The sequence below is a fragment of the Quercus lobata genome, chromosome 5 (genome assembly GCF_001633185.2).
Source record: "Quercus lobata isolate SW786 chromosome 5, ValleyOak3.0 Primary Assembly, whole genome shotgun sequence".
NCBI lineage: Eukaryota > Viridiplantae > Streptophyta > Magnoliopsida > Fagales > Fagaceae > Quercus > Quercus lobata.
Window position 1 is genome coordinate 83,256,608 of NC_044908.1, and position 21,113 is coordinate 83,277,720.

Genomic DNA, 21,113 nt, shown 5'->3' on the forward strand with positions numbered 1-21,113 from the left:
TCTTTTTTTATTTTTATTTTTTATTAGCATTACATTGATTCTTTTTCCCAAAGATGAGGTTTCCATTGCTACTATGGACAGGTACGTATCTCATGCAAGCATATATGAACTTAAATTGCCTTTCAATATTTTGAATGCTTTATTATTTTGCTAGATGTGATTAGGCTCAAAAGTATATGCTTCATTATTTTTCTAGATCATTTAAATACACTAAAACTAAGTTAATAGGATTTATTTTATATAATTTATCAAACAAAATGAAATAAATTTTGTCAAGTATGATTTATTTATCTTGTTCTGTTTTTACTTTTTACTTTTATTTTGAATATCAACATTTATTTACGTAAAATGTGCATAGAATTATGTATCCGTTTGCAACATTAATTAATATTTTTTTTTGCTAATTATTAGTATAATTTTCTATTCCCAACAAATTCTTCATTAATCTTTTTACATTTTTGGTTTTAAATTGCAAATTTTTGGACCATCATTATTAAATATGTTTTTTTTTCCTTGCGATTATGGAACTTATTTGACTAAAGTAGTAAAATCAAAATGGAAATGATAGCTCTTTATGAAAAAAATTTTATTTTAAAGCCTGGTATTAAATGGTCATAGACTCATAAGCAATTTTACAATCTATATGGTTCAATTTTTTTCTTGATTTTGTTTTACAGGTTTGTCATAAAAGATTCCAAGCATCCTAAGAAAGGTGTGTAATCTATATGTAGAGCTCTACAAATTTTTTTTTTTTTTTTTTTTCATTTACATGCATGTAGTGTGTCTCTTACAATTCAAACTATTCATTTTCTTTTTATTTCTCAACTAAATTTTGTATTATATAAATTTATGTATAAAATTGTGCAATGTATAGGAAGCAAAAATTATGATAGGTTCTATAATTAGAACAAATTAAAGGTTATTATTCTTCGAATAGTTCTATCTCTTAAAAGTGGCCAATTTTTATAATACTATGTCTAAAGATTTTAATAAAGAACAATGACGAAGAAGAACAAGGATACTCTAAAAACATAGTCTACAAATAACTATTCAAAGATTTTCCAAAGGAAAAAAAATACTTCTAACAGTTTTTAATCATTGATATTATTTTTAACAATAATTCAAGTCACTAACAAATTTGTACTTATTTTGTTATAATAATTATTAAAATATATAATTATTTATACATATATTTTATAAGTTTTTTCATAAAACTGTGCAACGTACGGGCCTATAACTAGTTACTAGAGAATTTGCACCTAAAATTATTTTTAAAAAAGTTACAGCTTATTGTTGGAAATTTTGTGGATTGATTAAATGAAGAATAGAATGATTTTCAAATCAGATACTAAGTTATTAAAAAAAGGATCCAACTAAAGAGTAATTAGTTCTTTAATATAGAAATTAGCCTTGCAAATAAACCATACACGTTGGCAAGAGGAAATGGGCTTTTGCCATTTTTTTTTTTTAAAATTAGCACAATGTCCTTGTTTTGAAACTATTAAGTACTGTGTTCCTATTTTTGAAACTTGATTTTAACAAAATCAAGTTCTGTATAAAATTCGATATTCTCAAAATCGAGTTATATGTAAATTTTTAAGTGAAACTCGATTTTGCTAAAGTCGAGTTTCACTTAAATTTAAAAAAAAAAAAAAAAAAAATTAAGTGCAAAATATGCATAGGACTCGACATTACAAATGTCGAATTCCACCTGTAACTCAATCTTTTAAAAGTCGAGTTTTAAAACAGGAACACAATACTGAATTGTTTCAAAATAGAAACATTGTGCTAGATTTTTTACGAAATAAGGGCAAAAGCCCATTTTCCCCCACATCAGCATATATGTTGTTTACTTTGTACTTTTATCATAGCTTTTTTTTAAAAAAAAAAAAAAAAAAAAAAATCTTTTTGAACCCAAATATCATTGTCGTCAATTGTCAGGGAAAATGGACATTTCTCCATAATTTTCAAACTATGCAATAAAATTCCCTATTTTGAAATTATTTAGTAAAATGCCCCTGTTTTTTAAACTCGATTTTAACAAAATTGAGTTCTCTGTAAAACTTGATATCCTTAAAATCGAGTTCTATATATTTTTTAAGTGGAACTCGACGTTATCAATGTCGAGTTTCACTTAAAATTTTCAAAAAAAATTAAGTAGCAAAATATGCATAGAACTCAACATTGCTAATGTCGAGTTCCAACTATAACTTGATTTTGTTAAAATTGAGTTTTAAAAATAGGAACATTTTGCTAAATAGTTTCAAAATAAGGGTATTTTGCTAAATAGTTTGTAAATTATATGAGCAAATGCCCATTTTCCTCGTTAATTGTCATTGGATTTGAGTCGGTACTTTGCTAGTGAATAGTTGTGGCTTGTGGAAAATGTATCACCCAAATTCCCGATCAAACATGACCATCAAAGAGTTGAAAAGTGATGTTAATGTTAGAATTTTTGTATGATTTTATAGTCCTTAGCTATTGGTACTTACAACTTATTTAAAGGACTATAAAGTCACAAAATATATTTGGGGAAATCAAGAGAGTTGGTTCATGGATGATCATCATGAACAATGGACAGTGACAAATCCGTCACATTATGGATAGCTAATATGTATATCAAGCATTCAAATTCGTTACCCATAGTTTTCCACATCATTGTCATCACTACAAACGGCAGTGGTTTTCACTCATCGTGCCTCTCTCTTTGTTGGGTTGTGTATATGAATCAATGTTGGTTTTTGGGTTGTGTATATGGTATTAGTGTACATGTTTTAGAAGGTGTTATGCACCCAAACTCATCTGATTTAAGGATCAGCCTCCATTTATATCACTAAACGCATGTTCAAATAATAATAGAATTAAGTTGGATCCCTCCTAATGCATATAGGAAATTAAGAAAAATTAAATCAAGCATATTGGTCACACATATCACACAATAAAGGATGGATTGATATATATATATATATAATCCAACTTAAAATTAAACTCCCGCGTAACATTAGTTTTGGGCCTAAAATGCCCTAATAAATATAACTTTAAGAGTCAAATATACAACGGTATAAATTAGCTAATACAATACCCTTGAATAATATTAATACAATCAATTATCCAAAAAGAAAATATTAATTCAATCTCAAGGCAACATTTACACTTTTAAAACAAGAGACACATTCCATATAGCAAGTATAGCTCTTGCACCAACTTTTAGATTTCATCGGTTGAACCAAAATTCACAACACCCTAAAAATGTGAAACACAACCCAATAAATAAAGTGAATAAAGATGAACATAAGATATGCTTCCAGTAAAACAAGTAGATAACAGAATATATAAAACATGATTTTTTTTTTTTTTTTTTTTGGAGAAGAATAAAACATGATGTTTAATGCATAAAAAGGCAAACATGACAATATAAAAGATTATCTCTAAGAGAAAAATAAATAAAAGCTTATTATATCTGTAAAACTACTAAGCATACTTATTAAATAACCAAAGTCATCCATTAATCATTTGTAGCAAGGTGTTTTCCATGATAACTTAAAACATTTAGATTTGATATATTCTAAAAATCCAAAAATAAATCAAACCCATCCTAAGTCCATTTAGACAAGTCACGTAACTCATTAAAAAGTCATATGACTAAAACCACATATAAATAGTCTCTTCAATGGTCACATAGTAGATTAGAGGAAAATAGTTTCAAATAAGTTGGAAGTTAAACTTTTTCCTAATAAAAATACCATCACTTGTGTGACTAACTTCTATATCATACCTCATTCTAAAGATGGATGGTTAACCATAACCATAAACATAGGTGAGTAATCATAAATTTGTATATGAAAATATTGAATAGGTTAGATTACAAATTAAATCTTATAACTTTATCTAACGTTCAATTCGACTCTCTAACTTCACTTACATCCAATTCAATCTTTAAAGTTTTATATTCATTCAATTTAGTCATCTCCTTAGTCTCTATCAGAAATGTACTGTTAGTGACCTCCAAAATGAGGCCAAAATGGCCCATTAGCATTAATTTTTGAAATATTTAGCAACAGAGCACTGTTTCGGAAATAATTAGGGAAATACCACCTTTTCGGGCCCTATAGTGGCGTTTTCCTGCAAAATTTTTTTATAAGTCCCATAACAAGTTCAAGGGGCCCTATAGTGGCGTTTTTAAGCCCTATAGTGACGTTTTTGGGCCCTATAGCGGCGTTTTCCTGCAAAATTTTTTTACAAGTCCCATAACAGGTTAAGGGGCCCTATTGTGGCGTTTTTAAGCCCTATAGTGACGTTTTTGGGCCCTATAGCGGCGTTTTCCTGCAAAAATTTTTTTATAAGTCCCCATAACAGGTTCAAGGGGCCCTATAGTGGCGTTTTTTAAGCCCTATAGTGACGTTTTCGGGCCCTATAGCGGCGTTTTCGGAAAAAGTGGTATTTCCCTAATTATTTCCGAAACAGTGCTCTGTTGCTAAATATTTCAAAAATTAATGCTAATGGGCCATTTTGGCCCCAAAATGATGTAGTTTCATTCTTTTAGAGGCGTTATTTACACTAAATCACCAAAAACAAATCCATTATTAAAGAAACCAAAAACTAGGTTATATTTGGACTTAGTATTATATAATTGGATTAAAATTTTTTTACGCATTATAGATTTCTTGATGCTGTTAAAATGATGATTTAGCTAGCCTTTTAAAAATTTGCCACTATGAATTTGAAATAATTTTATACCCGGTAATTTCAAATTCTCGTATTAATAAATTTTAATATATCTTTAGGAATCCTTGCTTAAGAACTTTTTTTTAAAAAATATTTCCATTGCAAATTTGCAATTATAGTCTACATTTATATTATATCTCACTTGATAATTAAAATTTATACTATACACGTTTCTTTATTTTTTTTTAACATTTTCCTACTTAATTTTTGTTTTTTATAATATTACATTGTTGAACTAAAATTTTAACTCTTTTACTGGCATTCTATAACAAATTAAAGGCAAAATTATAAATTTTACACTCTAACTTTGACCAAAATTCAATTAAGGCTTTTTATTTCATTTTATCCAATTCAAACCTTTAAATTTCAAATTTATTCAATTAAGAAATTTTTCTTCCCTTAGTCTCTATTAATAATGCTTCGTTAAGTTTCAAATTTTGGGTGATTTTATTTTCAATAAAAAAAATTAAAAAATTAAAAATTATTATTTTTTATTAAAAAAAGAGAAAATATAAAAAAGGACTTATTTAAATATAAAATAAATGGAGAAAATAAAAAGAGAGTCCATTGTTGGTAAGCCTAATGTTCTTTCTCTCTCACACATTGACCTTTATTCACTTGCTTTTAGCGTATTTGTAAAGATGTGTGCATTAACATATTTGCAACAAGTTTTTGTTGCATAAGATACTCCCTTCACCAACATAATAACATGGTATATTTTAACTTGTGGAACCCAATAATTAAGAAGGTACTTTCAAGTTTCAACTTGACGAACCATCAAGCCATTCCCATGCTTTATTTCTAATACATGCACAAGTTTTAAATAATAAGCATATTCTTTGGCAATAACCAGCTGCTTCCCATCGTACAAAATTATTTGACTAATTAATATCATCATGAGCATATTCTTTGGCAATTCCCTAATGCTTCCATTGTAGAAATTTGTTTAATTTTGTCAATTCCCAACTGCTTCTTTTGGCTTTATTAAGAAGCTTCCTCAACTTGTTATATATCTTCTTTTTCTCTCTTTTATAATTTTTTTTTTTTTTAAACTCATATACTTTTAAGCCTACCCCAGTCCTCTGTTGCTTAAAATTTTGTGTATACCTAATGCAAGAATTTAATGGACTAATAGGCATATGATAATCCACTAAAATATAGAATTCTTGCTAGTTAAGCATATATAACTAAGATTTTAAAGAAATTTAAGTACATGCTACATTGTCATCATTAATTTGTCTGCTTAGCATGTGAGAGTTAGGACCATCCCATTTATTATTAGGAAATACCTACCACCTTTGTTATTTGGAAAGGCAATGAGTCGAGTTTAGGATGAAGTGTTTTTGAGATGACAGAATACAATAAATATATATTAAGTGGAGAAGAAGAATTTAAATCCTAAACGTTTAGAAATGTTAAAATGTTATTTGTGGTTTTTATTTCTACTATGCATCTTGGGCCTTGGCAATGTAATAAATTAACTAACTAAGCTTGAAATATGCATCTTGCTCCTATTAATTGTGATTATCCACATTATTTTATTTCTATAAAAGGAGAATCATTATTTTAACTTGTACTAATTAATAAAAATGATATGTAAAATAAAAATAAATAAATAATATAATTGAAATTAATAATACAGTGTATAGTAAAAATGAGAAAATAAAAATCACATTTAAGTTATGTGGCCGATAATGAAACTGATTTTTAAATTTCCATATACATTATGTTAATTTTTATAAAACTTTTGTTATATAATTATTTAACTTACACCAAGTTATGTTAATATATATACACGTATGAACATGTTTGGATACCCATGATATATTAGCAATTGTCCTAAACCTAATAAGGTTTAGGCTTAGAGAAAATAATGATTCACTTAACTAATAGTTTAAAATGCAGAATCTGTTTCTAAAAAAAAAAAAATCTTCTCTTATCCTTAAAATCTAAAATCTTCATGTATATAGATTTAGTCACAAATTATTTTAGTACCATAGCCATTACTGGCTAAAGTTTGTTGACACCCATATTATGATTAATAAATTCTCACCTTTTATAGGAATAAAATTTTGTGTGCATTAGTATTTTTCCAGCTATGAGAACAACAAAATCTAACAATATTTTCACAATAAGCTTGTTTTGAGTGGGGTCAAATCTAAAGTATTCTTATTTTATTTTATTTTCACTTGTAGAGAACTAACATTTGTGAAAATGTTGTGAGAATTCATTTGAATTGTGTTAGGGATAACAAATTCCCCACGAACATTTTCACATCTAACTTACATAATATTCAATATTTCTAGAACCATATTATTTCTCACAACTATTATATGTGACTGATTGTGAGTTGTGAAGAAAAAATGTTGATTTCATGTGAAAATAACAAATAACCTATCACAGCCTACCATATATAATATGTATGGTAAAGATTGTAACCCTAAAAACAACTCCATAGTCCATAGTATGTATGGTAAAGATTGTAACCCTAAAAACAACTCCATAGTCCATAGTATTTGAAAGATTATAGATTGGCTCATCACTACCCATAAAGAAAAACACAATATTGGGACTCATCACTACCAAAAAAGAAAAATGCAATCTTGGGGTGCCATAACAAAATCTAGTGGGCTAGGCCCTTTTGCCTTGTTACGTGGGATTCAACTACAACCTTAGTCAAGCCCAAACAACAGGAAAATTATTGTTATACTCAAGGAGTAAACTCCCTCTCCTTCTCAAAGTGGGTGGGTACCAACCATAATGGGGCTTGCCACTCTGTGAGATAAGGAGCATACTCTCTAAGCATGTAGTAATCACCCCAAATAGACGTGGCAAAACGGGCGGGCCAGGTCGGGTCAATTGGGTTTGCTAGTCAAACGGGTCACAAGTCAAAATGGGTCAATCGAGTTGCGGGTCGGGTCGGGTCGGGTTTACCCGTATTTTTCAAACAAGGCTTTTTTTTTTCTTTTTTTTCAATTACAAAAACAATTCAATGACAACATGTTTAGAGAGAATGGATAAAATCAATTAAGCAAATGAATTGCACTTAATGCCACTTGTTAATATCCTTCCAATTCTAATAGTTTTAAGCATGAGAAAAATTATTTATAGTCATAAATTCATTGTGGAAAAAGTTTTCAATGTTAATAGTTTATTGTCAAAATGCATATAATTACAAGTTTACATCTTCAAAAAGAGATAGATCTTAAAACAAACAAAACAAGCCAGTAAAGTAGCAAGTTATCGATTTTCTTAAGTGCACATGTTCTTGTTGCATTTAAAATAATAGTAAAGTTAGATTACTTAGAAAGATAAACTAAACAAAAAAAAAAAAAAATTAAATAAACATAACATATTAAGTAAAGAAAAATAAGTAAATATTTTATAAGAATTACACTTCAATCTCAATCTACTCAACGTTGGTAGCAGATTCAGCACTGCAAATATTCATACTTGCAAATTGTAGCTCAAGTTGGCTAATTTTGTCAGCATCTTCATCTACAATACAATATTTTAATATAACTTAATGTACCATAAAAGCAAATCAATAAATAATTAAAATTGTATAATCATGACTATAAAAAATTAAATTACATTCAAATCCATATAGCCAACTTTTAATACACAACGTAGGTTCCACATTCTCAGATAAAAGACGTGATTGATACGGAGTAAGAATTTTTGTCCTAGTGCTAAAACTTGATTCAGAAGCAACAGTGGTTATCAGAATGCTCATGAGATTCTGTGCGCAAGAGAAAGACTGAAAGAGTAGAGAAACTGGGAAAGGAAGCTTTGTGGGTTTCACTGGTTTGGTTTGACTCAACTTTTAGCTTTTCCGTTTGTGGCTTTGGTCCTTTAGAGTTTGGACAATGCACTACAACTCAGTTGAATCCTGAATGAAATATATATATATATATATATATTTTTTTTTTTAATGGTTGTCTTGACTGATGAGTGATGACTCTTGACAGCCTTGGCCCTTGTGTAATGTGTTGTAGGCAATTGGCATTGGCACACACAGAAGCTAGGCTAGCTAGCTCTTATTGGTACTTTTGATGATTTTTTTTTGCTTGGTGGTACTTTTGATGAATTAAATAGTCATTCCCTATAATATATTAATTATTAGTTTTGGTACTTTGTGCTTTATACACCTAGTATCGTAACGTAATTAAAATATTTTTTTAGCAAATTTTTTTAATGGGTCGAGTCACGGGTTATCCGGGTCGGTCGAGTTGACCCGCAAAAAATCAGGTCGGGTCACGGGTCAATCCGTTTTTGATTTGTGTCAAAAAATTGAGTTCGAGTCAGGTATTTTTCGGGTCAGATCAGAAAATTCTGACCTATATTGCCATGTCTAACCCCAAACAACATATCTCACTTTTCAATGTTGGGTTTAGCGTTTGAGACTTGTTTGTTCATTCAAACTAAAAAAGACAAACAAAAGGGTAAGCTTAGTTCAGAGGGAGAGATAAGAAGAGAGCAACATTGGCATCAAGCTTGTTTGAGATTAATTTATGAGTAATGCTATGGATACAAACTATTTTAAAATATTTTTACAAAATGTTGATGTGGCCAATCTCTTATTGGTTGTCATCTAGGCCGTCCACTATTAATATCACTTTTTCATTTACTACTAATCACTTACCATATCAGCAGTTTGTAAAATTTCTGTAAAATAGTTTGTATCTCTAGCATTATTCTTAATTTATCACATGTATTCCCCTCTTTCTTTGTAACTAGAATTTAAATGATTTTGTTGTATGAATTGGGATTTGAGAAGATTAGTATTTTTAATTGATCCTGAGCTATTCTTTAGTTAGAGTTAGAAGAGTCAGTTCACAGCCATGGCTTTAACTAATTCTATTGGATGAGGATAGTCAGATTTTTTAGATAATAATCTTTATGACTTTGAGATTAGTATGATGGAAAATATCTTTCAAAATTGAAGTTTCCAGACTTTGATTCCAAATTTAAATTGCGTTTTGAATTTATACTTTGCTTTGAAAGGAAATAAATCAAGAGGGTGGAATAAATTCAGATTACGTTTCCTTTTTTGAGATTAAAGATAGAAAATTCAGGTTACATTTCCTAAATGAGTTGAGTCATTATCATTAATGAATTTAATGTCAAAGGTTTTCTCTTAAAAGTTAAATTTGATCTTGAATAAAATTTGACAAGTGATAATAGTGTCATAAATATTGAGATTTGGTCAAGTTTTCAAATTGGAAAGAGATTTAGTGATTTGATCAAATTTTAAAATTGGAAAAAGATTTAGTGCTTGCCATTTTGTTTGTTTTTTGAGTTTCTAATGATCAAATAAATCAATCACCGTAGGTGGTGAAGAAAAAACGACAAATTTATGTAAAAGTGATAGATTGACAAACAACCTATCATAGTCTGAATAGTTGTGGTAAATAATAATAATAATATGGTAAAGATTGTGATACTAGAAACAACTCCATAGATACCTTTTGCTACTAAAGAAAAAATAAAATTCTATATCATTTGAAAGATTAATAAATTAGGCCCATCACTACCAAAAAGAATCTGGTGGGCAGGACCCTTTGCCTTGTTACGTGGATTTCATCTATAACCTTAGCCAAGCCCAAACAACGTAGCTCACTTTTTAGCTTATATATTGCACTGTCTGTGTTGGGTTTAGAGTTTGAGAAACAATGGCATCAACCTCAGCAGCAGTCCCGTTTTGGAGATCAGCCGGTATCACATATGTCGCATACTCAAACGTATGCGCTAATCTTTTGAGAAATTGCTTGAAGGAGCCACACAAGAGTGAAGCACTCACACGGGAGAAGGTCCATTTCTCTCGATCCAACTGGACCGATGGCAAGCCCCAGAAGCCCAGTAAGATTTTTCTCTCTCACCTATCTCTCTCTTTTCTTTTTTCTTTTTTTTTTTTTTTTTTCCTTAATCTAATCTTTATAGTTTATATATTCAATCTATTTCATAACATTAAGCTGTGTATTATTGATGAAATGAGGGTTTGATGTAGATATTGAATATCGTATGTAATTCTTAAGGGCTCTGTTTGGTTCTTTAAAATGATTTTGTTGTTATTTTTAGGGACATTTTGGTACATGTGTTTAATGTCATGTTTTTAGTTTTTAAACAACATTAGTCGCTAACTCATGCGATGCACGAAAAAATTATTGACTATGAAAATAAACTAACAATGAATGAAGAATTTAAGTTATCGTTTATGCAATGTTGTTGACAGTGCTAAATGGCCTTAAAAATCTGAGAGAAACCCATGGAATGGATTTGAAATTTGTTCACAAAGAAAGAAAACCTTACGTGAAAAAATATATTAAATTAGTATAAATAAAAAAATTAACTAAAATAGTCCAATTTAAAAGGTTTCAAAATAATAATAGTCCAATTCAAAATATAAATAAATATATTAAATTAGTACAAATAGAAAAATTAATTAAAATAGACCAATTTAATATAGAGACATATATTTCTTTATATATTATTGGTCAAAATTTATATAATTTTTTAAAGATGTTTTAACTAATATATCAATACCAGACCCAAATCTTTACCCAATAATATTAATAACAACTATATTTTCTAGAATATTACAATTATATTATGAACCTAAAAATAATGAAAAGAAAAATGAAAAAGAGGAAGAATAGGTTGACAAAAAATAGAAGAGAGAAACATGACATGCATATTACATGGTAGAATGGAGGATCTCAAAATTGAAATGAAATGTGGTTTGGTGTTCTGGTAAAGAAAGAGGTTTCAAGATTTTGAGTTGATTTAAATAGACCAAAAGCTACGCTTAAACCCAAACCCAACTAAAAGTTAAGCTTAAGCCCAAATCCAAAACAAAATTTTTCCTACCAATTTCATCCTATATTCCCTCCCCCGTACTTGCCAATTGTCACGTTAACTTCTCATCAAAGCCAAACAATCTTTATTTTATTTACATTTTCTTCTCTCTCTCCAAAGTCCAACCGCACATTCATTCACTCTTTATTTTTACTTCTTCCTTTTGTTTGTTTCCTTCTTCCTTCTGCAACACCGTAACTCCCACCAGTTGTTATCACCTTCGATTTGTTCTTCTCAGTTCTCAAGCATGCGTTTCCTGTTGCAAATCCAAGTTCATAGTTTCCTTTTTATCAATTTTTTCTTTTATTTTTTTCTCCCATCTCCCTTCTTCCCCAAGATTTCACTCTCAAGGTATGAAAAATTTTCAGTATTCACATTTCGGCCTGACCGGAATGGAACTATATTCAAAACATTGGTCCACGCCGTGTCGGAGAAGCAAAAAAAAAGAAAAGAAAAGACACCGCTCAGACACATCGACGTCTGTTTTGAGGAAGCATTCTTCTTCCTTTACTTCTTCAAGACATCGATCGACCTCTGTTTTGAGGAAGAAGATGTCTATTGGTTTATGGGTATGGTGGGTTTTGATTGAGGAATTTGTAGGTATGGTGTCTTTAGATGCTTTGCTATTGGTTTGCCGTGGGTCTAATCGTTGGAGGAGCTAGTAGGGAGGAGCATAGAGGAGCGTTAGGTTTGGGGAGCTGGTAGAGGGAGAGAAGGCAGGGAATTTTGGAGAAAGAGAAGGCAGAGCATCGGGGTCGGGTTTTAGAAAGTTTTACTATGTTTTTTTTCTTTTTTTTTTAATATTGTGTTGATGTGGAAAATTGTGGGAGCTTCAAAAGTTTCGATTTTATATGTATATATAGATTACACGTATTTCCATATATCTTTTTCACCCACACATATTTTCAAAAAAACTGAAAACTGTTGTTTAAACACACGTACCAAACGGGCTCTTAGGGGTTTGATTTAACATTTAGTTTCTTGTATTATTGATGGAAATGAGGTTTTGATGTATATTTTGTTGTTTATTTTTAGTCTCTTTAGATAATGTGGTCAAACAAAAAATTGATAATAGGAAAAGCATTAGTTTAAGATTGTTAGGGACTAAAAATGATCACTTTAAATTTCATGAATTAAAATCGGTCATGACCTAAATTTTAGAGTTTAAAATAACAGCTTTTAGCCCCCCTGGATATCTTGGCCAAACTAAAACCTAATATACATTATCAATCCATGCTAAAGGGATTGCTTTAAGTTTGTTTGGGACTAAAATCAATCAATTTTGGTATTTTAGGGACTAAAAGCGGTCCTTGTAAACTTTAGGGTTTAAATTCACTTAGCCAACAGTATTTGGGTTAGGTAAATATTTAGGTCAGGTGAGACCAAGATTTTTTGAGGTGTAGGTAATAAAGTTGACAAAAGAATCCAAAATTTGAAACCAAAGGTTTATCTTGAGCTGGTCTAGATGTACTTATTTAATTGCTTTCTTTTGCTTATATGCAGCGAATTATGAATTGTTTTCTTTCATCCACTACTAATTTAGACCAATTCCAAAGCTGGGGATAATTTAAGGGTGCAGTTAGTGCGGAGGAAATATCTGTGTAATGGTATATTTCATGTTAAGCTCTCTAGTTTTAGTTTGTGGGCAGGGAAAATTATTTGAAAGCATGTTATCTTCTCTTGAAGGTGACAGTAACAATATTTAAGTTTGAGCTGATAAATAGTGCTTTCCTTGTTACGCATTTGAAAATGTTGATAGGGATAGTATTGCCTGATGACTGAACGCGGTTGGCTGGTTAATTTCTTTCCTTTTTAGAACATGTTTTTCCAAGTTTTTAATTTTGGTGTAAATGTGTACATTAGCACACCTAGGAGGATCAAGGAAAATTTGATGAGTATTTGCAACATCTAAGCCTTGTTTCTTTTAGTCGAGGCGGCATCTCGTAAATGGGATATTGGCTGTTTAACGCCAAGCATTTGCTCCAGTGACTTCACATTTGACCCCATTTAAATTCTTGATATTAATTTATATGCTGCTCTGTTCTGCTAAATTTTCTGATAAAACATTCTTATCTTCTTCTTATCAGCCCTCCGTTCAGACACGCCAGAAGACTGATTTGTGGATTGTGTTGCTTATACTTGGTTTCAGAGGAAATCTAAATGGGATGCTCCCTACTTTTTAAGTGATTTCTTGGTTTCAGTGTTTAATAATATCATCTACCATGGACATTCCATGTAGAGAAATGATCATCCTTCTGCTTGTGTTGCAAAGCTTGTATTCGGACACTTCTAACTTTTTCAACTTTATATCTCATTTTTCTTCTTGGAAGGGAGAGAGGAACCTATCCTTTAGGAGTCATCCTTTGTGATAGGTAGTGATTTGTGCAACTATCTATCAAAGTCTAGCTCTTGCACCAACCTTTAGATTTCATCAATTGAAGCAAAAGTCACAACACCCTAAAAATGTGAAACACAAACCAGTAAATAAAGTGAATAAAGTTGAACATGGAAGATAGGGCCAGTATGGTTTCAAAAAATGGTGTATCCACTTTTCTAAGAGCACTTACTTTCACATTTGGTAGTATTTAGTAAGTTGCTTTGAATACATAATTTGGATATAGAATACATCATTTTTGAGTTTGGTCATTGTTTTCTATTTTTTTTTTTAAAGTAACTTTTCTTATTCACACACATCACATCACTAAAAAAAAAAAAACATTTTGTTTTCACAATATTTACGAATATGTAATTGTATTCGTATTTATACAAAACAAAAACGCTAAAAAGTTGTATTCATTTTTTGTATTCAAATCTAACTCTGAAAATGAAAACAAAAAAAAGTGTTTTTTTTTTTTTCAACTAACCAAATAGGCCCTATGCTTCTTGTTTTAACATGGAAGATATGCTTCCAATAAAACAAGTAGATAATCTAATATATAAAAGGACAAAATTTAGTTACAAAATTGGTTATAATTTTATATTACAAACTCATTTAATAAAATAATATTACTGCATATTTTGAAAATCTAACCGTTGAATTGCATGTTCTTTACGCTCTTAATACATATGTCAAATTTTGTATCAATTGAATATTATTTATTATATAATCTATAAACTTATATTTTATATATAATTTAAAATTACAAAAACTTGTAATTTAAATATTTATCGATGACATAACTATTGATCTTTAATTTTCTTGAAATTTTGCAAACATGAAGGATATAAAAAGAAAATTTAATCTAATGGTGGATTTGTTAAAATTCATCTCCAATAAAAAGATATTGAATGAATTTGTAGCTTAAAATTACAATCAATTTTATAGCTATACTTTGTCCTATATAAAACATGATGTTTAATGCATAAAAGGCAAACAAGACAAACTCATTTAATAAAATAATATTACTGCATATTTTGAAAATCTAACCGTTGAATTGCATGTTCTTTACGCTCTTAATACATATGTCAAATTTTGTGTTAATTGGATATTATTTATTATATAATCTATAAACTTATATTTTATATATAATTTAAAATTACAAAAACTTGCAATTTAAATATTTATTGATGACATAACTATTGATCTTTAATTTTCTTGAAATTTTGCAAACATGAATGATATAAAAAGAAAATGTAATCTAATGGTGGATTTGTCAAAATTCATCTCCAATAAAAAGATATTGAATGAATTTGTAGCTTAAAATTACAACCTATTTTATAGCTAAACTTTGTCCTATATAAAACATGATGTTTAATGCATAAAAGGCAAACAAGACAATACAAAAACTTATCTCTAGAAGAAAAAACGTAAAACCTAATTATTTTTGTAAAACTACCAAGCATACTTATTAAATAGTCAAAGTCATCCATTAATCATGTGTAGCAAGGTGTTTTTCATTATATATAACTTAAAGCATATAGATTTGATATATTCTAAAAATTAGAAAATACATTAAAAAAAAAAAAAAAAAAAAAAAAAAAAAAAAAAACTTAAACTTCAAGTTAAGAGTCTCGTTGAAGAAAAAATTTCTATTATGCATGCATATATCTTGCTCCTATTAATAATGATTCATCCACATTATTTTATTTCTATAAAAGGAGATCTTTTGGCCTTGCAATCTTAAAACTTTTAAAATGTTTAATGGAATGAGGAGGTTGAAAAGGAAATGCTCAAAATTTGAAACTTTCCGATGAAGCAAACAAAAAATCTGAACACCCAATTCGAAATCCAAATTGTGGAAAAGGGAAAATCATGAAAAACAAACCTTTGGATCGTGGCTCACAGCGGCTCCGATTTGTTTCCAAGCTCCGGCGAACTCTTCTTCTTCAAAATCGTTCTGCTCCGGCGATCTGTGTGGCGGTGGTGGAGGTTCGGCGTGAAGGAAGAGAGGAAGCAGAGGAATGGCGTGAACCGGCGATCTGTGTGGCAGTGGTGGAGGTTCGGCGTGAAGGAAGAGAGGAAGCAGAGCAAATGGCATGAACCGGCGAGCGTGCGAGCAGGTTGTGGAGGTTCGGCATGAAGGAGGTTTTTTGTGAGCGTGAAGGAGGTTGTGAAGGAAGCTGTGTGTGTGCGTGAAGGTTTTTTGTGGGAGACTTTTTTTTTTTGGCTGTGTGGAGGTTTTTTTTGACGTGGTGAGGTCTCATTGGCGTGGCGTAAAACCAAACGCCACACCCGGACCTAATGTTTTCTCATAAAAAAATGATTTCTTAGTCATGACAAGACATTTAATTTAAAGATAAAAGAATAAATCAACTCGATTATGTTAAAATATAATACTTCAAATGGAAGTGAATGAGTGAAAACACAGCACTTCAATCAGTAGCTAGCCCTTTAGATCCGTCGAAAACACCCAACTCCTATATTAATTAAAGATTTCCTCCCTTTCCAAACTCCAAAGGGTCCAATTATTTGTTTGAAAAAAAATTAATATTTATTCTTCTAAATTCTGTTTGAAAGAGTACAACACTCTTTGTTTTAGGTTAAATTTGGATTTAGTATTATATAATTGGATTCAAAAAAAATTTACGCATTATAGATTTCTTGATGCTATTAAAATGATGATTTAGCCTTTTAAAAATTTGGCACTATGAATTTGACAAATAACACAAACAAGAGTCATATTCTCATAAACAAAGTCATAAACTATAAAGATTAGCTAGATTAAGAAAAAAGAGAGAAAAATCTTACTTGGAGAGAGAGAAATGGACCTTCTCGCAAGGGAGTGCTTCTGTCTTATGAGGCTCTTTCAAGCAGTTCCTCACAGATTCGCGCAAATGTTTGAGTATGTTATATATGTCATCCCAAACATATGCACGAATCTAGAATGCGATTGGATTGGGATGTAAACTTCTGCGTTTGTGTTTTGTTTGGTTTTTTTTTTTTTTTTTTTTTTTCACACGTTTTTGAGCGTTTTGAGTGTTGCGGTTACTGTTCATGCACTGTTCCATGAACAGTAGCCGCAAACTTTGACTTTTCAAATTTTTTTGGACCAATCACAGCACATCGTGCACTGTTCACGGACCCACAAATTTCAATTTTCAGCAACTTTTTCATTAAAAATAGGTCCCACGATACTATTCACACATTTAAAAATTATTTCACTACAGTGTTTTTCAATTTTCAGTTTCAGTTTTCAGTTTTCAACTGTATCCAAACGGACCCTAGTGACAAATTTGCTTGAAAGCCTCAAAAGGACGAATCTGGTAAGAAATTTTTGTTATTTTTATTCTTCACCTTACCTCTACCTCTTCGTGTGTGTGTGTATATATATATATATATATATATATATATATGCATATTCACATTCAATTCGACCTCCTCATTCCATTAAACATTTTAAAAGTTTTAAAAGATTGCGTTACCTACCTAAAAGGCCGGAAGATCTCCTTTTATAGATATATGCATGCATAATAAAAAAAATTTCTTCAACGTGACTCTTAAATTGAAGTTTCCAGACTTTGATTCCAAATTTAAATTCCGTTTTGAATTTAAACTTTGCTTTCGAAGGAAATAAATCAATAGGGTGGAATAAATTCAGATTACATTTCCTTTTTTGAGATTAAAGATAGAAAATTCAGATTATATTTCCTAAATGGTTGAGTCATTATCATTAATGAATTTAATGCCAAAAGATTTTCTCTTAAAAGTTAAATTTGAACTTGATGAATAAAATTTGACAAGTGATAATAGTATCATAAATATTGAGATTTGGTCAAGTTTCCAACTTGGAAAGAGATTTATGTGACATTTGGTACGGGATAATGTTTTAGAATTCTTAGGAATGTTTAAAGATTCCCTTGTTTGGTTGCAAATCTTACTAGGGAATCAAATACCAGGGAAATTTGGATACCCCTTTGAGTATAAATGTGAATTCCCTTTAAAACAAGTGGATGTTAAGATTTCCAAGCTTAAAGGAAATTGTATTTTTTTATAAATTGACAATTTTAACATTTTTTTCCTTATCATTTAAGCAATTGAGATAAAATATTTTTTTAAAAAAATCATCAATATCTTTTCCTTTGTCTTTATCTCTTCCTGCCAAAACAACATTATCTCTTCTAGCCAAAACAACATAAACAAGATAGACAAATTTGTTGATATATTCATATTTTCTTCTTTTAGACTATATTTTTAATGAATTTGTCATAATTTATAGTTTATATTTTGTTTTTCACTATTTATTTAGAGGAAGATTATTATTATTATTATTTTTAAAAGACATATATTGAATTTGCAAATCTAAGGATAAAACGGGAAAAATAAATAATTTCGTTAAGATACCTAAGAATATATCATACATTATAATCTCACATTCCTAGGAATCTTATTAGATTTTCAATTAAACCAAATGTAGAAATAGTTACATTCTTAGGCATTCAGATAGCAAGACATCACATTTCTAGGAATCTAAATGCCAAGAGTAATGTGGATTCCCTTGTACTAAACGTCTCATTAGTGATTTGAGCAAGTTTTTAATTTGGAAAAAGATTTGGTATCAATGCCAATGTTATAGAAAATAACTCAAAAATAACAAAAGACCCAACAGCCACAAAAAAAAAAAAAAAAAAAAAAAAAAAAAAAAAAAAAAAAAGCTTGCCATTTTGTTTGTTTTTTGAGTTTTTAATGATGAAATAAGTCAATCATTATAGGTGGTGAAGAAAAAATGACGAATTCATCTGAAAGTGATAGATTGACAAACAAACTATCATAGTCTGGATAGTTGTGGTGGGAAATAATATAGTAAAGATTGTGATCCTATAAACAACTCCATAGCTAACTTTTGCTATTTATAAAATAAGGAAAAAAATAAAAAATAAAATAAAATAACTCCATATGGCATTTGAAAGATTAATAAATTAGGCCCATCACTACCAAAAAGAAAAACACAATATTGGGGGCCATCACTGAATCTGGTGGGCTGGACCCTTTGACTTGTTACGTGGGTTTCAAATATAACCTCAGCCAAGCCCAAACAACGTAGCTCACTTTTTAGCTTATATACTACATCGTCTGTGTTGGTTTAGAAACCAAAGACGCAAACAATAGGGTAAGTTGAGAGAGAAGAAGAAGAAGAGAGCAACAAAACAATGGCGTCAACATCAGCAGTATCATTCTGGAGAGCTTCTGGAATGACGTATATAACGTATTCTAATATATGCGCCAATCTAGTAAGAAAATGCTTAAAACAGCCACACAAGAGTGAAGCACTCGAGAGAGAGAAAATGTATTTCTCTCTCTCCAAGTGGACCGATGGCAAGCCCCAGAAGCCCAGTAAGATTTCTCTATCTCTCTCCCTCTCTCTTTCTCTCTCACCCATCTCTTTATTTATTAATCTAATCTCTTTTTTCACTTCAGATCTGATCTTGTTTCATAACTTTCAACCGCGTGTTATTGATGGAAATGAGAGTATGATGTCAATTTTGATTTTGTTGTTGTTTTTAGTGGTCCCTAACGTTTAGCACATGGGTGATTTTAGTTTTAAAGTGATTGATTTTATTAGTAAAATTGCGGAATTAAAATGGGTCATGAGCTAAAGTTTAGATTTTGATCAATTTAAGTATTTTAGGGACTAAATGTGGTCACTTTGAAGTTTATTAGGGACAAATGGGATCACTAACTTCAGGAATTAAAATCGGTCATGAGCTAAATTTTAGAGTTTAAAATGACAGCGTCTAGTCCCTTGGATATCTTGGCCAAACTAAAACGTAATATACATTATCAATCCATGGTAAAGGATTGCCTTAAGGTGGCGTATTGTTTACCCTGATGTATTGTTTGCCTTAAGGTGGCGTATTGTTTGCCCTGATGGATTGCCTTAATGTAATCTTAATACAAGAATATCACATTAAATTGTTTAGGACGGTGTTAAGATTAAAATGATGAAATATATTTTATAGTTTTAAATTATAGTAACATTAGAAAAAATAAAATAAATCATAAATCTTAATTTCACGTTATTGTAATGTCCATCTATTCAAGGTATATCATAACGAATCAAATGCCCTCTAAATTTTTTTGGGACTAAAATCAATCAATTTCGGTATTTTAGAGACTAAAAGCGGGGCTTTAAACTTCAGCGTTTAAATTCACTTAACCCAACAGTATTTGGGTTAGGTAAATAAATAGGATAGGTAAGAACTAAGAACAAGATTTTAAGAGGTGTACAAAATAAAGTTGGCAAAAGAATCCAAAATTTGAAACTAAAGCTTTATCTTGAGCTGGTCTAGATGTACTTATTTGATTGCTTTCTTTCGCTTATATACAGCGAATTATGAATTGTTTTCTTTCATCCACTACTAATTCATGATAAATTAGACCAACTTCAAAGCTGTGGATAATTTAAGGGTGCAATTAGTGAGGAGGAAATATCTGAATAATATTTGAAAGCATGTTGTCTTCTCTTGAAGGTGACAGTAACAATATTTAAGTTTGAGCTGATAAATGGTGCTTTCCTTGTTACGCATTTGAAAATGTTGATAGGGATAGGAATTGGATTGCCTGATGACTAACATGGTTGGCTGGTTAATTTCTTCCTTTTTTAGAATATGTTTTCCAAGTTTTTGATTTTGGTGTAAATATGTACATTAGCACACTTAGGAGGATCAAGGTAAATTTGAAAAGTAGGTGCAACATTTAAGCCTTGTTTCTTTCAGTCGAGGCGGCATCTCGTAAATGGCATATTGGCTGTTTAACGCCAATCTTTTGCTCCAGTGACTTCACATTTGATCCCATTTTAATTCTTGATATTAATTTATATGCTGCCCTGTTCTGCTAAACTTTCTGATAAAACATTCTTATCTTCTTCTTATCAGCCCTCCGTTCGGACACACCACAAGACTGATTTCTGGATTGGGTTCTACTGTCGTGGGGTTTGTGGATTGGGTTATACTTGGACCATTTTGGTTTTAACATTTTATTGCTTTTGTAATAATGTAACTTGCATTAGTCTAATGCAATACTTTGCTTATCTTTCTAATGGAAATCTAAACTCCCTACTTTTTAAGTGAATTCTTTGTTTCAGTGTTTAATA

General features: G+C 30.2%; 2 protein-coding genes across 3 annotated transcripts; both read left to right on the forward strand.

The window, feature by feature from the left end:
* The first annotated feature begins 10,387 nt into the window (after window positions 1–10,387).
* On the forward strand, window positions 10,388–13,904 carry LOC115989047 (ATP synthase subunit epsilon, mitochondrial-like). Its single transcript, XM_031112708.1, has 2 exons — window positions 10,388–10,587; window positions 13,671–13,904. The coding sequence occupies exons 1-2, from the start codon at window positions 10,401–10,403 to the stop codon at window positions 13,697–13,699; spliced, it is 216 nt and encodes a 71-aa protein (XP_030968568.1). The 5' UTR covers window positions 10,388–10,400; the 3' UTR covers window positions 13,700–13,904.
* Window positions 13,905–19,123: 5,219 nt separating this feature from the next.
* LOC115992782 (ATP synthase subunit epsilon, mitochondrial-like) lies at window positions 19,124–21,091 on the forward strand. 2 transcript variants are annotated; one of them, XM_031117015.1, is made up of 3 exons: window positions 19,124–19,354; window positions 19,439–19,489; window positions 20,896–21,091. In XM_031117015.1, the coding sequence occupies exons 1-3, from the start codon at window positions 19,171–19,173 to the stop codon at window positions 20,922–20,924; spliced, it is 264 nt and encodes an 87-aa protein (XP_030972875.1). In that variant the 5' UTR covers window positions 19,124–19,170; the 3' UTR covers window positions 20,925–21,091. The 2 variants fall into 2 exon arrangements, with proteins under 2 accessions (XP_030972875.1, XP_030972876.1); XM_031117016.1 differs by lacking the exon at window positions 19,439–19,489.
* The last annotated feature ends 22 nt before the right edge of the window (window positions 21,092–21,113 follow it).